The sequence below is a fragment of the Salvelinus namaycush genome, chromosome 7 (assembly GCF_016432855.1).
Source record: "Salvelinus namaycush isolate Seneca chromosome 7, SaNama_1.0, whole genome shotgun sequence".
NCBI classification, from domain to species: domain Eukaryota; kingdom Metazoa; phylum Chordata; class Actinopteri; order Salmoniformes; family Salmonidae; genus Salvelinus; species Salvelinus namaycush.
The window spans coordinates 18,625,967-18,642,830 of record NC_052313.1 but is presented as its reverse complement, the minus strand read 5'-3'; the positions used below and the strand labels follow the sequence as shown (position 1 = coordinate 18,642,830).

At 40.3% G+C, this 16,864-nt stretch overlaps 1 protein-coding gene across 1 annotated transcript; it reads right to left on the bottom strand.

Annotated features, from left to right (window-relative positions):
- Positions 1 to 352: 352 nt before the first annotated feature.
- LOC120051060 (myosin-7-like) lies at positions 353 to 15,496 on the bottom strand. Its single transcript, XM_038997680.1, has 37 exons — positions 15,404 to 15,496; positions 15,156 to 15,312; positions 15,043 to 15,070; positions 14,846 to 14,951; positions 14,193 to 14,285; positions 13,710 to 13,773; positions 13,521 to 13,619; positions 12,424 to 12,527; positions 12,199 to 12,337; positions 11,966 to 12,084; positions 11,620 to 11,769; positions 11,415 to 11,534; positions 10,852 to 10,902; positions 10,368 to 10,677; positions 10,183 to 10,256; positions 9,782 to 9,987; positions 9,559 to 9,682; positions 8,515 to 8,651; positions 8,170 to 8,425; positions 7,668 to 7,910; positions 7,404 to 7,580; positions 7,148 to 7,293; positions 6,980 to 7,070; positions 6,511 to 6,900; positions 6,280 to 6,406; positions 6,069 to 6,187; positions 5,784 to 5,980; positions 5,427 to 5,610; positions 2,975 to 3,140; positions 2,739 to 2,863; positions 2,343 to 2,651; positions 2,010 to 2,213; positions 1,368 to 1,664; positions 1,119 to 1,223; positions 911 to 1,006; positions 683 to 817; positions 353 to 389 (listed from the first exon to the last, which is right to left on the bottom strand). Exons 1-37 carry the CDS (start codon positions 15,479 to 15,481, stop codon positions 369 to 371), a joined length of 5,547 nt encoding a protein of 1,848 aa, XP_038853608.1. The 5' UTR covers positions 15,482 to 15,496; the 3' UTR covers positions 353 to 368.
- Between the last annotated feature and the right edge of the window lie 1,368 nt (positions 15,497 to 16,864).

The window sequence follows — 16,864 nt, the reverse complement described above, 5'->3', positions numbered from 1 at the left end:
TATAAATATCATGAATTACACCAACTCTGTCTACTAGTATATTAAAGATTCTACAAAAATATTTAAATAAGCAAAGATGTCCGGCATTCATCACAATAAATATAAATGTGTTACTTGCCATCACACAGTAACTCACCACTGAAACTAAAATGTGTCATGCTTTTGAAGATTTTTTTGAACCCATGACAGGGCACAATATTCTAATTTATAGTTATATGAATGATAGTATGTTTATTGGAGATCAAATAGTTAAAAAGCAATTGTGGTTGGGGCTGTCGTCATACATGATTTGAGTTTGCAAATTATAACCAACATAATTATTTTCATTAAAAGAACTGACCTGGGAGCCAGCATCACAACTCTTGGCCTCACTCCTCATCCTTTCCTTTCTGTGACAGAGAAGATAGATAGATTGATTACCAGAACATTTAAATTTGACTGTGTACCGAAAAACATTTTACTACCAAATATTGTGTACTCTGGTTGAAATTTTACCATGTGGAAATTCAACAGGTATGTATAGTTACTTGGTAACAATGTAACAGATAATGCATGTATTACTTATTTTCTTCAGGAATCAATGGGTTAATATCGAGAATCCAAATGACCATTAAACAGAGTCCAAGATCCCACAAAGTTTAGGCTTTTCCATACATTAAATTGAAACAGCAACTTCACGGACCTTGGAACCGGTATCACGACTCTTGGCTCTCAGCTTGTTAACCTGAGACTCAGCAATATCAGCCCTCTCTTCTGCCTCATCCAGTTCATGCTGAATCTTACGGAACTTGCCCAAATTGGAATTGGCTTGTTCCTCCTGTGAAAAATGTTAAATATGATCTAAGTTTATAGCAAACAAAATAATTTTAGAATTACAGATGCATCAGTTGGATGATAGAAGGTTACTTACAGCCTCCTCTGAAGTTCTCTTGTAGGATTTAACCTTCAGCTGCAGTTTGTCCACCAGGTCCTGCAGGCGGCTCAAATTCTTACGGTCTTCCTCAGTCTGCACCCAAAAAGAAGGGACAAAAAAAGAGTCATACTGGATATATATCTTACATTTCATTCGGAGCATGTTAATGTAATTGTGCACTGTCAAATTAAAGTATATAATGTACCTGGTATGTGAGCTCCTTGATGCGTCTCTCATATTTACGGACTCCTTTCACAGAATCACTGCTCCTCCTTTGCTCCAGTTCCACTTCAGTCTCTAGCTCTCTCACCTAGAAAGATATGATCATTGTTAACACACCATTAACAATTAGTTTGTTAATTACCACTACTTTCAATATTGAAGCTAGAAATATGACTAGAAATACGACATGTGACATTGAATTAATAGAAGAGAATGTAGCTTAGACACTTACTCTGGCCTCCAGCTTCTGGATCTGCTTCTTGCCACCCTTCATGGCAATTTGTTCAGCTTCATCCAGGCGGTGCTGCAGGTCCTTGATGGTCTGCTCCATGTTCTTTTTCATGCGCTCCAGGTGAGCACTGGTGTCCTGCTCATTCTTCAGCTCCTCTGCCATCATGGCAGCATCAGTAATGGCCTTCTTGGCCTTTTCCTCAGCATTTCTACACTCCTGCACAGCCTCATCCACTTCATTCTGAAGCTGGGATGTGTCGCCCTCTAGCTTCTTCTTCTGGCTCAGTAGGCTGGTGTTCTACACATATATAAGACAAATTACTTTTATATTACCTCTACGTACCTCAAGTAGCAGACATTTAAAGATGGAATCCATAGTAGGGGAATCGGCAGCACTGTCTGTCCAACCGCCATTGTTATTGTTTTTGTTTTGTTGACAAAGCAGAGGTGAGGAGCGTCACACAACATGGTACAGTACATTTTCTGCTGTTTTATTGTGCTTGCAATGATGTCCAAAGGGAAAAAACGGTGTTTTTCATTTGCAGTAACTTCTTTGTTGTTGTAATATCGCAAACAGACTTGGCAGTTTCCCCATTAAGGATTCCAGCTTTAAGGAGAACACTGTTATATATTACTGACTTACCTGTGAGTGGAGCAGCTGAACTCTCTCACTAACATCCAGCAGTTCCTGCTCAGCCAGTTTGCGGCCTCTCTCAGTCTGCTCCACCAGGGCTCTCAGCTCATCCAGTTCAGCCTGCATCAGGTTGTTGCGTCTCTCCACAATGGCAATGTTCTCCTTCAGGTCATCATTGCTACGAAGAGCATCATCCAGCTGCAGTTGAGAATCCTGTAGAAAGAATTACTGATTTTACTAGATTTACTATTTACTTTATATACATTTACTACACTAAACAGTGTGGTTTTTCTTTTTCTGAATACACAAGCAGTTTTTAATTCAATGGTGTGGAAGTAATACCTTCAGATGGGAATGGAGACCCTTAAGTTGCTTCTGGGCCTCGGATGCCTGCCTGTTGGCCTGGCTGAGCTGGATCTCCATCTCATTGAGATCTCCTTCCATCTTCTTCTTCAGCCTGAGAGCTTCATTCCTGCTGCGAGTCTCTGACTCCAGGGAGCTTTGCAGGGTATCCACAACTCTCTGCTGGTTCCTCTTATTCATCTCCATTTCCTCATCCTTCTCCACCAGCTTCCGTTCAATGTCAGCTTTCACCTGATTGAACTCCAGCTGAGCTCTCAGGATCTTGCCTTCCTCATGCTCTAGGGAGGCCTATGAGAACACAGCCACCAATAGTTTGTAAAATCGTAAAATGAAATGTTGGTACTTTCCCTATCTGTAAATGTTTTCTGTTCTCACCTCAGCTTCCTCTAGAGCAGACTGTATCTCAGCCTTCTCCTGCTCCAGCTGTTTACGGATCTTTTCCAGCTCATGGATGCTCTTTCCCCCTTCACCAAGCTGCTCAGTCAGGTCGGAAATTTCCTCTGTGGAAAACATTGTTGTACATCAGAATCTGTTTGGCATAACTGATCTCTAAGAAATATCATTATTTTATTGACTAAGTTATATAGGTCAATTAATGCTAATGCTCTGACCTTGGAGGTTCTTGTTCTCCCTCTTCATGCTCTCCAGATGATCCAGAGACTCCTCATAAGAGTTCTTGAGTTTGAAGAGCTCAGTGCTGAGAGATCTGGCCTCTTTCTGGGAGCTCTCCAGCTCAGTCTGAGACTCCTCAAACTTCTGCTTCCACTCAGCCAAGACCTGAAAAACATAGTTTTTTTAAGTGGCTTGAATACAGTATACAGTATGGTTCAGATAAGATGGACAATATTGTCCAATAACTTACAGAGAACAGAACTGTGTCTTTATGCTCACAATCCAAACCCCCGAGACAAAGGGGAAGCAATTGGTCAGGGGGTTAAGTGCCTTACTCAAGGCCACAATGGGTGGCAATGGTAGGATGTAGGATAATGCCAGCACAACCTTTTTTGAACCATGACACTTTGCAGGGATAAAAAATTCTGCAGCACAGCCAACATTTCCCTATTAATTTATTTAGGTGTAATGACCTCCATCTCATCGGATCCATATCTAATCATCTATTTTCTGACAAAAAAAATTGAAGATTAAATAGGTTTTATTTTAACTACACTGAACAAAAATATAAATGCATCATGTGAAGTGTTGGTGCCATGTTTCATGAGCAGAAATAAAAGATCCCAGAAATTTTCCATACACAAAAAATGCTAATTTATCTCAAATTTTTGGCACACGTTTTTTGGCATGCTGACCGCCGGAATGTCCACCAGAGCTGTTGTCAGATAATTTTATGTTAATTTCTCTACCGTAAGCCGCCTCTAACGTCCTTTTAGAGTATTTGGCAGTTTGTCCAACCAGCCTCACAACCACAGACCACTTGGACGGAGTCATGTGGGCGAGCGGTTTGCTGATGTCAACGTTGTGAACAGAGTGCCCCATGGTGGCGGTGGCATTATGATATGGGCAGATATAAGCTATGGAAAACAAACACAATTGCATTTTATCGATGGCAATTTAAATGCACAGAGATACCGTGATGAGATCCTGAGGCCCATTGGTCATGCCATTCATCTGCCGCCATCACCTCATGTTTCAGCATGATTATTTTTATTTATTATTTTATTTCACCTTTATTTAACCAGGTAAGCTAGTTGAGAACAACTTCTCATTTACAACTGCGACCTGGCCAAGATAAAGCAAAGCAGTGCGACAAAAACAACAACACAAAGTTACACATGGAATAAACAAGCGTACAGTCAATAACACAATAGAAAAAAAGAAAGTCTATATACAGTGTGTGCAAATGGCATGAGGAGGTAAGGCAATAAATAGGCCATAGTAGCGAAGTAATTACAATTTAGCAAATTATGTGATAGATGTGCAGATGATGTGCAGATGATGATTTGCAAGTAGAAATACTGGTGTGCAAAATAGCAGAAAAGTAAATAATAACAATATGGGGATGAGGTAGGTAGATTGGATGGGCTATTTACAGATGCAGCGATCGGTTAGCTGCTCAGATAGCTGATGTTTAAAGTTAGTGAGGGAAATATAAGTCTCCAGTTTCAGCGATTTTTGCAATTTGTTCCAGTCATTGGCAGCAGAGAACTGGAAGGAAAGGCGGCCAAAGGAGGTGTTGGCTTTGGGGATAACCAGTGAGATATACCAGCTGGAGCGCGTGCTACGGGTGAGTGTTGTTATCGTGACCAGTGAGCTGAGATAAGGCGGAGCTTTACCTAGCAAAGACTTATAGATGACCTAATGCACGGCACCATGTCGCAAGGATCTGTATACAATTCCTGGAAGCTAAAAATGTCCCAGTGGCCAGTAGACTTCCATGGCCTGCATACTCACCAGACATGTCACCCATTGAGCATGTTTGGGATGCTCTGTATTACTTCTCAAAGCAATTAAAGAGGAGTGGGGCAACATTCAACAGGCCACAATCAACAGCCTGATCAAATCTATGCAAAGGAGATGTGTTGTGCTGCATGAAGCAAATGGTGGTCACACCACATACTGACTGGTTTTCTGGTCCACGCCCCTACCTTTTTATTTAAGTATATGTGACCAACAGATGTATATCTCTATTCCGAGTAGTGTGAAATCCATTAGGGCTTAATGAATTAATTTCAATTGACTGATCTCCTTATATGAAGTGTAACTCAGTAAAATCTTAATGAAGTGTAACTCAGTTATAAAATCTTAATAATCTTAATCTTATTGCATGTTGCGTTTATATTTTTGTTCAGTATATTTTCCTAGTTCATGATGATTCATTTGTGTGTACCCCTGTAAGATTAATCAACGCTAGAAATATTTTGCTTTAGCTCTGATAATATAGGTATTTAGTTTAAAATAGTTTTGCGCAAGAGATTACCGGTTTTCTGCATTGTAAAGGTGCCGCAGCACACTAGTTGAAAACCACTGCACTAGGCTACCTGCTGCCCCTAATGTACTATAATGACGGCTAATAGGACTTGTGTATTCCATATGTTTTTTTCTTACCTTATCAAAGTTCCTTTGCTTCTTGTCCAGAGAGGCAGCAGCTGCATTAGATCTCTCCACATCCACCATGAGATCTTCAATCTCATTCTGGAGTCTGTGTTTAGTCTTCTCCAGGGATGAACATTTAGCATTAACAGCTTCCACAGCTTCCTCTGCATCCTGCAGACGCTGAGCCAGCTTCTTCCTAGATTGACATAGATGAGAAACACGTTTCCGAACAGCTGCCTTTTTTGTCTAATATATAATGGTTGTGTCATAGGTAATCCATGTATTATTCATCATGTACATTTGTGTATCGCTCATTCAGCCAAGGTTCAATAGCCTGAAAAGTAAGAGGAAGTAATAAAACATCCTTACTTTGCGTCCTCAAGCTCCTCAGTCTTCTGGATGGCATCAGTTTCATACTTGGTTCTCCACTGAGCCACCTCAGCATTAGCCTTGGACATGCCACGCTGCAGCTCAGACTTGGCCTCCTGCTCCTCCTCATACTGCTCCCTCAACAGATCTGAGTCATGGCGAGCAGATTGCACTGCATGGGCAAGTGCGTTCTTTGCCTGGTAAGGAAATTTAAAAAAGGATCTGTAATTATGCTTGATGATGAATGTAGTTAGATAAGTGCCACTGCAGTCTTTGTATAAATACCTTGACTTCCTCCTCCAATTGTCTCTTGAGGTCTTCAATCTGCTGAACGTTGGACTGCTTACCTCTGGTCAGTTGGGAGACCAGAGAGTCCTTCTCCTCCAACTGTCTGGCAAATTCACCTGTTTTCATGCAATTCAAATTATTTTAAATTATATTACTCAATCAGGAAATTTATTGTGGTTGTTCAATTTATTCTTTTTTGTTAATATACCATTCTCAGTTTGAAGCTTTGCTTTCTGCATGGTGAAATCATTGATGGATCGCTGTCCTTCCTCAGCTTTTGTCCTGTATTCACTCATCTGGTCCTCTAGAGTACGGCACATTTTCTCCAAGTTTGTCTAAAAACAGATTTGTTTTTGAATGACAGAACAGCATCACTAGATTGCATCTTTAAAAAGCATGTATAGATTTTTCTCTTTGATTTACCAATGATACCACATACTTTGGACTTGACAATCTGTTCCATGTTGGAGACCACATCGTCCAGCTCCAGCCTGAGCTCACTCTTCTCTTTCTCCAGCTTCTGCTTCACTCTCTGAAGGTTGTCAATCTGTTCTCCCAGGTCAGCTACACTGTCAGCATTTTTCTTCCTCAGAGTGGCAGCTGTAGCCTCATGCTGCAGGGTAGCCTCTTCAAGGTCTCTGCGCACCTTCTGGAACTCAGCCTCCCTCTTCTTGTTCATCTCAATCTGGGCAGCAGTGGCTCCACCAGCCTCCTCCAGCCTCTCACTGATCTCTTCTAGCTCTCTGGCCAAGTCTGCCCTCTGTTTCTCCACCTTGGCACGGGCAGCTCTTTCAGCCTCCAGCTCTTCCTCTAATTCCTCAATGCGGGCCTGAAATGGTAGAAATTCAATTTATCTCGTTCAAATGTGACTTTAAGAATTAAATGTTTCAACAATTGTCTTGAATTACCTGCAGCTCCTTCAGTTTTTTCTGAAGCTGGGCACCCATGGCCTGCTCATCCTCAATCTTGCTGTTGAGTTGGCTCATCTCAAAGTCCTTCCTGTTGAGATGAATATGCATTTTTAGTGTTTTCTATTGAATAATACTTTGTTAGCATATTTTGATCTCTGATCTTACTTCTTCATTCTCTCTTCCATCTGCTGCTTGTCATTCTCCAGGTCCATTAGGCTCTCCTGGGTCAACTTCAAGTCTCCTTCCAGCTTTCTCTTGGCTCTCTCAAGGTCCATTCTCACCTTTTTCTCTTGCTCCAGAGACCCTTCAAGCTGATAAAACATATATTGAACAATAGTCAGAGTAACCATTTTACTGTAGCCAATTTGTTTGATATAACTTATTTTGCTGTAATTTTCATGAATTCCTATTTGATACTCACATCATCAACTTGCTGTTCCAGTTTGGCTTTGGCCTTGGTCAGCGTGTTGACTTTGTCCTCCTCACTCTGCAGATCATCCAGCGTTTGCTGATGAGCCTCCTGCAGAGCCTTCTTCTCCTTGGTCAGCTTGGCAATGATTTCATCCAGAGCTGCCATCTCCTCAGTCAGGTTTTTAACCTAAGGAAACAGACCAGTGTCATTACACTTTTATCCAAAATATTTAATTGTCGTTTTAACATCACAAGAAAGACCCATTTATTTTACCTTGTTCTCTGTGGCATGCTTTTCCTTCTCCACTTTAGCCAGAGTGAGCTCCAGATCATCAATGTCCTTCTTGAGTTCTGAGCATTCATCCTCCAGCTTCCTCTTCTTAGCAGTTAGCTCTGAATTCATCTCCTCCTCATCCTCCAGTCTTTCTGTCAGCTCTTTGGCTTTGGCCTCAAGCTGGATTTTGCTTTTGATCAGACCTTCACATCTCTCTTCAGCATCAACAATAGTGTCTTCTTGCTGTCAATGTGTCAATATATTGTAAGTATGTCATATTCTCCAATGCTCAGAAGTTTGTTTGGAGGCAAAATATTTGGACGCTACAAATGATTGACAAATGGTGCACTGATTGTACGTATCTATTTAGAAAATCATGTCTCTTTTCTCTCTGTTTTTCCATTTCTCTTGATAGCTTATGGCTAAAAGCGAACTAGAAAGGCCATTTTGACCAAAGATGTGACTGCAGCAAAGTAACTGTAGTGCAGTTAAAGTTACTCACAGTTTGGACAGCGAGCTGCAGGTCATTCTTCTCTTGGAGAAGGGAGACCATCTTCTCTTCCAGCTCCTTTCTACGGGCTTCAGATTTAGCATAAGCCTCTTTAAGCTTCAGGAATTCTTCCTTCATGTTGGCCATCTCCTTCTCAGTCTCTGCTGACTTCAGCAGAGGTTTGATCTTGAAGTACATCTTCATCCAGGGCCAATTCTTGACACCCATGAAGGCACGAATGTTCCATTGGATCACAAGCAAGGCATCCCTGCAAAAGTTTTATAAAATATAGTTCATACAACCTTTCCTCACACCTAACATATTGTCTGAAAAGGTTTAAGCTATTCTCATTCCTACCTGCGGTCAACCATTTTCTGGAACTCAATTCTGGCAAGTAGACCACGTGATCTGGCCTGGAGGCCAATGATGATAAGAGCGAGACGATCGTCTCTCATCTCCTCAAGAGTACCCAGGAGACCAGCCTTGAAGAACACCTAATGATACACAAAGGCCTTCTTGTATTTGGTAGGATTGCATTTTTCTGCCAGATTACCATAAATAACTTGAATGTGGTATCCTACAGTTTTCCAAAACTTTCATGCCTCTCGGAAAATGGCACAAATTGACAACAAGGTGGCCCTATAATGAGCAATTGATTTTACAACATCCAACCCAGCATGTTGACCAAGAGTTACTAAATTTGGCAAGGTCTTTAAAAACATATACAGGAAGTCTATCGCAAGCAATATGGCCACTATGCTTTTAATTGCTCATTGTATATATGGATCTACTACATTATGGCACTATACCAAGTATCTATTTTTATCTCTTGACTTGACCCATTTGCTCTAGAGACAGATAAAATGAGATAAGCATGATCAGTGGTACATCAGCAGTTATTTCAAGAGGCATTGCTCAGGTTGGCCAGATGGTGATGTAGTGTTAATATACTGCTTGGACCCCGTAATTGCTGCTACAATTCCATCCTGGAATTTATGTTGCGTTCATAACCAAGTGGTAGGTCTGCATTTACCATTTGAAAGCATTCACGTGGTTTGAAATCATTAAAAAAACGCTGATTGGCTAATGGCCATCAAGCTACGTGAACCATAAACTAAAAGTACAGCTATCATGCTTGTCAACAAATGATAGTGTTCAAAAACCATATTAATAGATTGCTTTTATAAACAATGTTTTCCCAGATAATGTTGTTATCGGGGTAATTACCTTAGTAACTCACTATCCGATGTCAGTATGTTGAAGAAGTGGGAGCTCAGGATGATAGACGAGTTTCACACTAGTAATTACCAGTTGGAGGGGAGTTCAAGTGGATTATTTTGAGTCGTATGTGGTAAATTCCTACTTCCTACTTGGTTACGAACTCACCATTAGATAATTTACCTTAGTGTGTCCTAATCTGTACTGGGTGTGGTCAATATCCAAAGTGCCCAGCAGTTTTTCTGATGCCTTCATATTGTCCATGAACTGACCCTCAGGGATAGCATTTGGATTGAGGATGCGGTATCTGAATTTGAATCAGAAAGTAATTATCTTCAAAAATGGAACACCGGAATAGGTAAACAGTTGAATTTATTTTGAAAATGAAATTAATAATTATTTTTACCTTTGTTTGAAGTCAGCATACAGGATTCTGTTGGGGAAGCCCTTTCTGCAGATCCTGATGCCTTCTAGCACACCGTTACAGCGCAGCTGGTGCATGACCAGAGGATTCTCCATGGCCCCAGGAGTCTTGGTCTCGTTGGGGATGATGCAACGCACAAAATGGGGGTGAGTAGACCTCAAATTGGTCATGAGTTTACCCAAGTTCTCCTGTGAGTATGACAAATGTAGAATTTTCCATCGGTGAATGAGTCTCCAAGTACCTTACGGGTCACCACAGCATTTAATGCTAACATGCCAATCCACAACATACTGGCATCTCAAATATAGCACAAATGTAATACATCTGTTAATAATCTTCCATGTGAAAACATCAGAAACATATTGATTTAAGCTCAGATTTACCCTGTGCAATGCAGACACAGTCTGGAAGGAAGAGCCTTTCTTCTTTTTTCCTCCAGCCGCTTTTTCTTCAGGTGCTGTATGATAATGAAATAACTATTCATATATATTATTATTACTACGATCATATACTGTGGATTGTTATTTATTTGAGTGTGTTGAAGTCTGCAGATATAAACACATAGTACCTCCTTCTGCACCAGCATAGTTTGCAAAGAGGTTGGCCAGGAACTTAAGACTTGACTTCTGGAACAGTCCGACCACAGTCTCATTCAGCGGGTCCTTGTTCTTCACCAGCCAGTTACCAATGTTGTAGTCAACAATGCCAGCATAGTGAACCATGGAGAAATGGGCCTTTGGTTTACCCTTAACAATCCTAGGCTTCTGGAAGCATGCATTTTTGCCGAGATGCGTATCATACAGCTTAGCTTTGAATGTATTATCACTGGCCTTAGGGAACATGCACTCCTCTTCAAGGATGGACATGATACCCATGGGCTAGTGGAAGGAATGAATGAAAATAAATTAATGTTAAGGGAAAAGCATAGTGAATAAATATCAGAATAATTTGTCATGGAAGCACATTTATGAAGACTGTCCTTGTAATATTTGAAATCTCAAAGATTACTTAGGATACATCATATAAACTACTGCACAACTGAAGACACCAACCCTTTCAATGAGGTCAATGCAGGCAGCCAAGTCCATGCCAAAGTCAATGAACTCCCAGACGATGCCCTCTTTCTTTTTTTTTCTTTTCTTTTTTCTTTTTTTTTAATTTTATCCCCTTTTCTCCCCAATTTTCGTGGTATCCAATCGCTAGTAATTACTATCTTGTCTCATCGCTACAACTCCCGTACGGGCTCGGGAGAGACGAAGGTCGAAAGCCATGCGTCCTCCGAAGCACAACCCAACCAAGCCGCACTGCTTCTTTAACACAGCGCGCCTCCAACCCGGAAGCCAGCCGCACCAATGTGTCGGAGGAAACACCGTGCACCTGGCCCCCTTGGTTAGCACGCACTGCGCCCGGCCCGCCACAGGAGTCGCTGGAGCGCGATGAGACAAGGATATCCCTACCGGCCAAACCCACCCTAACCCGGACGACGCTAGCCCAATTGTGCGTCGCCCCACGGACCTCCCGGTCGCGGCCGGCTGCGACAGAGCCTGGGCGCGAACCCAGAGACTCTGGTGGCGCAGTTAGCACTGCGATGCAGTGCCCTAGACCACTGCGCCACCCGGGAGGCGATGCCCTCTTTCTTATACTCTTCCTGCTCCAGCACAAACATGTGGTGGTTGAAGAACTGCTGCAGCTTCTCATTAGTGAAGTTGATGCACAGCTGCTCAAATGTGTTGAACTGAAATAGAAGTTCACAGTTACTTTATTTTGTCTGCTGTAATGTTCTAGATTCCATTTTTATCAAATTTACATCAAACACTCACATCAAAGATCTCAAAGCCAGCAATGTCCAGCACACCAATGTAGTGCTGGCGAGCATTCTTAGTGTCCAGAGTAAGGTTGATTCTTATCACCATCCAGAGGAACATGTTCTCGTAAATTTTCTTTGCCAGTGCACCAACAGCGTAGTACACCTACAAAATATAGAGAAAATAAATTACCTCAACATAGCTTCAACATAAACACTTAGGGACAGTTTCCTAGACACAGATTAGGCCTAGTCCTGGACTAAAAAGCATGCTCAATAGGTTATTCTAGGTATGAACATCTTAGCAACTTTATAGACAAGTTTTATGCTCAATATTATAAAAAAAGATGTTGGAGACTCACCTGGTTGACATTCTGACCTTTGGTGACCCACTCATTTCCTACTTTGACCCTTGGGTGACACAGCCCCTTGACTAGGTCAGCAGAGTTCAGGCACATCAGATATGCAGCTTTGTCAAGATCTAGAAAGGCAAAGTTTTATGATTGGAAGAGGCAATCTAACTGATTTTAGATTTTCAGATTTTTCAGATACTACTTCATAATGAAGTGAACGGTTTTAAATCCTCAGCACTCACCCTCAGTGCCATCTGCCTCTGCTTGCTCCTCCCGCTGCTTATTCTTGAACTTCATGTTCCCGTAGTGCATGATGGCACCAGTCAGTTTATAAATGCCATTCTTCTCCTCTTGGGAGAAGCCCAGCACATCAAAGGCATCCTAGTCCCAAATTAAAGGTAATTGTTTTGCATTGGAGAAGGGGTTGGACTATTACTGCGTATACAGTATATAGATATATTACTCACATCAGTAGCCATTAGCTCATCTGAATCATTAATGGAGGTTACAGCAATCTCTCCTTGGGAGATGAAGGCATAGTCATAGGGATTGCTGGTGATGAGTAGCATCTCTGAAAAGAATTGAACAGCTCAGTTTATTTGTGTTGATGCTGTGGTAAACTGTAGGTCAGAACATAATATACTCCGTATTAGGGTTGGGGTCAATTAGAAAATTGCCATTGATTTATATTATATAAATTATTATAAATTGACAGGAAGGCAAATTAGTCATTAGAGTTTCGAAAAACCAGAGGTGGAAAAAGGACCCAATTTTCATACTTGAGTAAAAGTAAAGATACCTTAAAAGAAAATGACTCAAGTAAAAGTCACGTAGTAAAATACTACTTTAGTAAAAGTCTTAAAGTATTTGGTTTTAAATGTACTTATGTATCAAAAGTAAAAGTATAAATCATTTAAAATGTCTTATCAAATCAGATGACACAATTTTCTTTTTTTCTTTTTATTTCCGGATTGCCAGGGGCACAGTTCAACACTCAGACATCATTTACAAACGAAGCATTTGTGTTTAGTGAGTCTGCCAGATCAGAGGCAGTAGCAGTAGGGATGACCAGGGATGTTCTCTTGATAAGTGCATGAATTAGACAATTTTCCTGTCCTGCTAAGCGTTCAAAATGTAACAGGTAATTTTGGGTGTCAGGGAAAATGTAAGGAGTAAAAAGTACATTATTTTCTTTACGAATGTAACGGAGTAAAAGTAAAAGTTGTCAAAAATAGAAATAATACATTAAAGTACAGATACCCCCAAAAAACGACTTAAATAGTACTTTAAATTATTTTTACTTAAGTACATTACACCACTCCAAAAAACTGCAGCTGGAGATTGCTTAGTGTGCATTGGATTTTAATGTTGTGTGCTTAAATGTAATTTAAACAATTGTTACTACATAAATCATGCTATATTGTGTTGTGAGTTTTACAGTGGGGGGATAGGAGTAGCACACTGCCTGGGCTGGCTGTGCTGCATCATAAGAATTTAATTGGATTTCATCAGAAAGGTTCAGTTTAATCCAGAATCGACCTCAGTTTAATGATTTAATACTCACCCAGAAGTTCTGGTTTTTGTTGGGACAGGATCTGGTAGAAGATGTGATAGTCTCTCTCAGCCTTGAGCTGGAACGTGACACGTGACTTCTCCAGAAGATCTGATCAGTATGGAAAAGTGCTTTTGGTATTAATGTGTTTCCTGTCAAAGAGATCTGTTCAAGCCTGGGCAAGTTGAGTGTTGTACTCACAAGTCTCAATGTCAGCAGACGAAAGCTTCCCAGTGACTCCAAAATGAATTCGGATGAATTTACCCTGTAAGTTATTGTCAAAGCAGAAATTAATAATCACATTAGATCAGAGTTCAAGTAGTATTTGTTTTCTTTTTGAATAGCTTAGTAGGTGCGCATGATTGAGCTTGCATGGTGTAATGGAACTGATGGAATAGTCCTACAAGTGTAAATTATAACCTATCTGGTTCTCAATCAAACACAGAAAATATTTAAAAGAAAACAAATACTATTGAAACCCAGCTCTGTTGCACACATACATATTTGATATGATCTACAGTCCCAAAAGAGTTGATTAGCTGATGGACCTGAGGAAAATGAGTTGATGTCATGACATCAACTAATTGTATCCAAATAAATATCAACCACAAAATACAACAGATAAGATGAACATGTATGATAAGATTTAACTTATATTTGACTGCGAACAAAGACCGAACGTACAAATCGGGAGGAGTTGTCATTCCTGATGGTCTTGGCATTACCAAAAGCCTCCAGGGCAGGATTGGCCTGGATGATTTGATCCTCCAGGGTCCCCTACAAACCAATAACCACACAGTGTTAAACTGCTGCAAAGATATGTAGTCAACATGTGCTTATCCAGCCATGAGGAATGTTTAATTTAGGATTAATAATGATTCAGTGTTTCATTTAGGTTTTTTTTCTGCAGGGGTTGCAAAGGTGTGTGTGGGGGGGGGGGGGGGGGGGGCAATGCCATGGGGCTAATTGGGTTTATTATTATTCTTTATTTTTTAAAGCTAATTTCCTTCAACAACTATACACATTATGCCATGGCTTATGCCTAGTTCTCATGCTATCTGAGTGACTCAAATATTATAACAAAATCAATGGGGGCCGCATGACAAAACACAGACTGTTTTGTTTTTATTTTGGTGATTGTTCGTTCTGAAAGATGATCTTATTAAGAAATATATTGCTCCATTATATTTTCTACATATTTATATCTGGTTTTAATTTTTCCCAAAATTATTATTATTTAAAAAAAATGAAATTAGTGGCGGCCATGATTTAGTAGCAGCTTTGCACTGCTGCTAAATGCATATTGGGAAATGCTGAATATTTGCCGTCTATTTTACCTTTTTTTCTTCAGATGCACTTTTCTTTCCGCTAACAGCAGCAATGCTGGCGAAATACTGGATGACTCTCTTGGTGTTAACAGTCTTTCCAGCACCGGATTCTCCACTGGGATTTAAAATACAAATGTTGATGTCTCAGAATTTCTCTTAATTTCAAATAGTCTCAAATGGATATAACCTTTGGTTGATGTACTTACGTGATAAGGACAGACTGATTTTCCCTGTCTGTTGAAAGAGAAGTATCAGTAAATGTGACATTATCCAAATATCATTTGATTTATATAGATGAAAAGGAAAAGTTATATTTTACCTGACAACATGTACTGGTAGGCATTGTCAGAGATGGAGAAGATGTGAGGTGGAGCTTCACTCCTCTTCTTGCCTCTGTATGCATTGACAACAGACTGATCGTACACTGGCAGCCACTTGTATGGGTTGACAGTGACACAGAACAGCCCTGAGTAGGTCTGTGGAAGACAAGGGGGATACCGCAGATTTAGCTTCATTCATTTGAATTAATACTTGATTCAATGGAGATATTAGCAGGTCATTACTTACGTAGATCATCCAGGCTGCGTAACGCTCTTTGAGGTTAAACAGCACAGCGGGCTCGTGCAGGAAGGTGAACATCGCCATGTCCTCAATTTTATCAAACTTTGGCGGGTTCTGGGGGTGGACGTCGTCCTCCTTCACAGTAACAGTCTGAAAGAAGAGCAAATTCAATCGGTTTTTTTTACATTTTCAATGTGCAGAAGTATTCAATTTGAAACAAATCTTAACTTGAGATTACATACAGTGTAACATTTTCACAAATCATCCATTTACATGTAATGCAAGATTTGCATGGAAGTTAAAGACTTCAAGTTAAGATTCTGTTCTTTGTTGTCTCTTGTTAGAAAGATTTTAAACATTAAAGAGCATAACTCATTTCAGTTCATAACTCATTTTTCATCAATCATAGAGTTATCCTAGTAGAACAAATTATTATCTTATGATTTTCCAGGTCATATATTTTCAGAAATGTTTTTCACCAAACTATTTACCTTTCCAAACTCCGTATCAGCGGTGACTTTAGCCCCATCTCTGCTGGTGATTGTGGCCTTGACATACATATTTTATACAGTACAAGGTTTGAGTTAATGGAGCCCCAAACTCTACCATCAACGCGGCCCCCATTCTTAAATCTGTGCAGGTATCTATTATTATTAGGTTGAATTTGCTAAACTTCCCAATTTACTTGTGCCAGTTCTCACTGTTGCCATGGTGTCACGTTCCTGACCTGTTTTCTGTTGTTTGGTATGTGTTTATTGGTCAGGGCGTGAGTTTTGGGTGGGCAGTCTATGTTTTCTGTTTCTATGTTGGTTTTGGGTTGCCTGGTATGGCTCTCAATTAGAAGCAGGTGTTTGACGTTTCCTCTGATTGAGAGTCATATTAAGGTAGGTTGTTCTCACTGTTTGTTTGTGGGTGATTGTTCCTGTGTCAGTGTATTCCACATGGGACTGTTTCGTTTGTCCGTTCGTTTAAGGTAGTCTGTTCCTGTTCTTGCGTCCTTCGTCTATATGTAAGTTCGTTTGTTTCAGGTCTGTTGCCTTCGTTTATTGTTTTGTAGTTTGTTCTAGTGTTTTGTCAGTGTTTCGTCTGTTTGTATTAAAGTCAGTATGTATTCATCACCCGCTGCGCCTTGGTCCGTTAATACACCACCAGACGAACGTTACACATGGTTTGTTTTATGCCAGGATTCTCATGATAAACGTTTCTCAAACTTAAGAAAGAACAACCATTTAGATCTTCATACTTTACAGTATTTTTTACAATATCAACCGTATTTTGATAGTTTTACATTTTATTCTGTTCATGACAAAGGGAACCGTGCATATTGTGGTAATAACCTAATATCAGTGTAAAGTACTAATATTAAATAATATTAAATACATCAACAACTTTAGGGCACCAGGGCTGTACTTCACTTCTCTCTGGTACCATTTTTGGAATGCATAATGTAAATAAAACATTTGATCC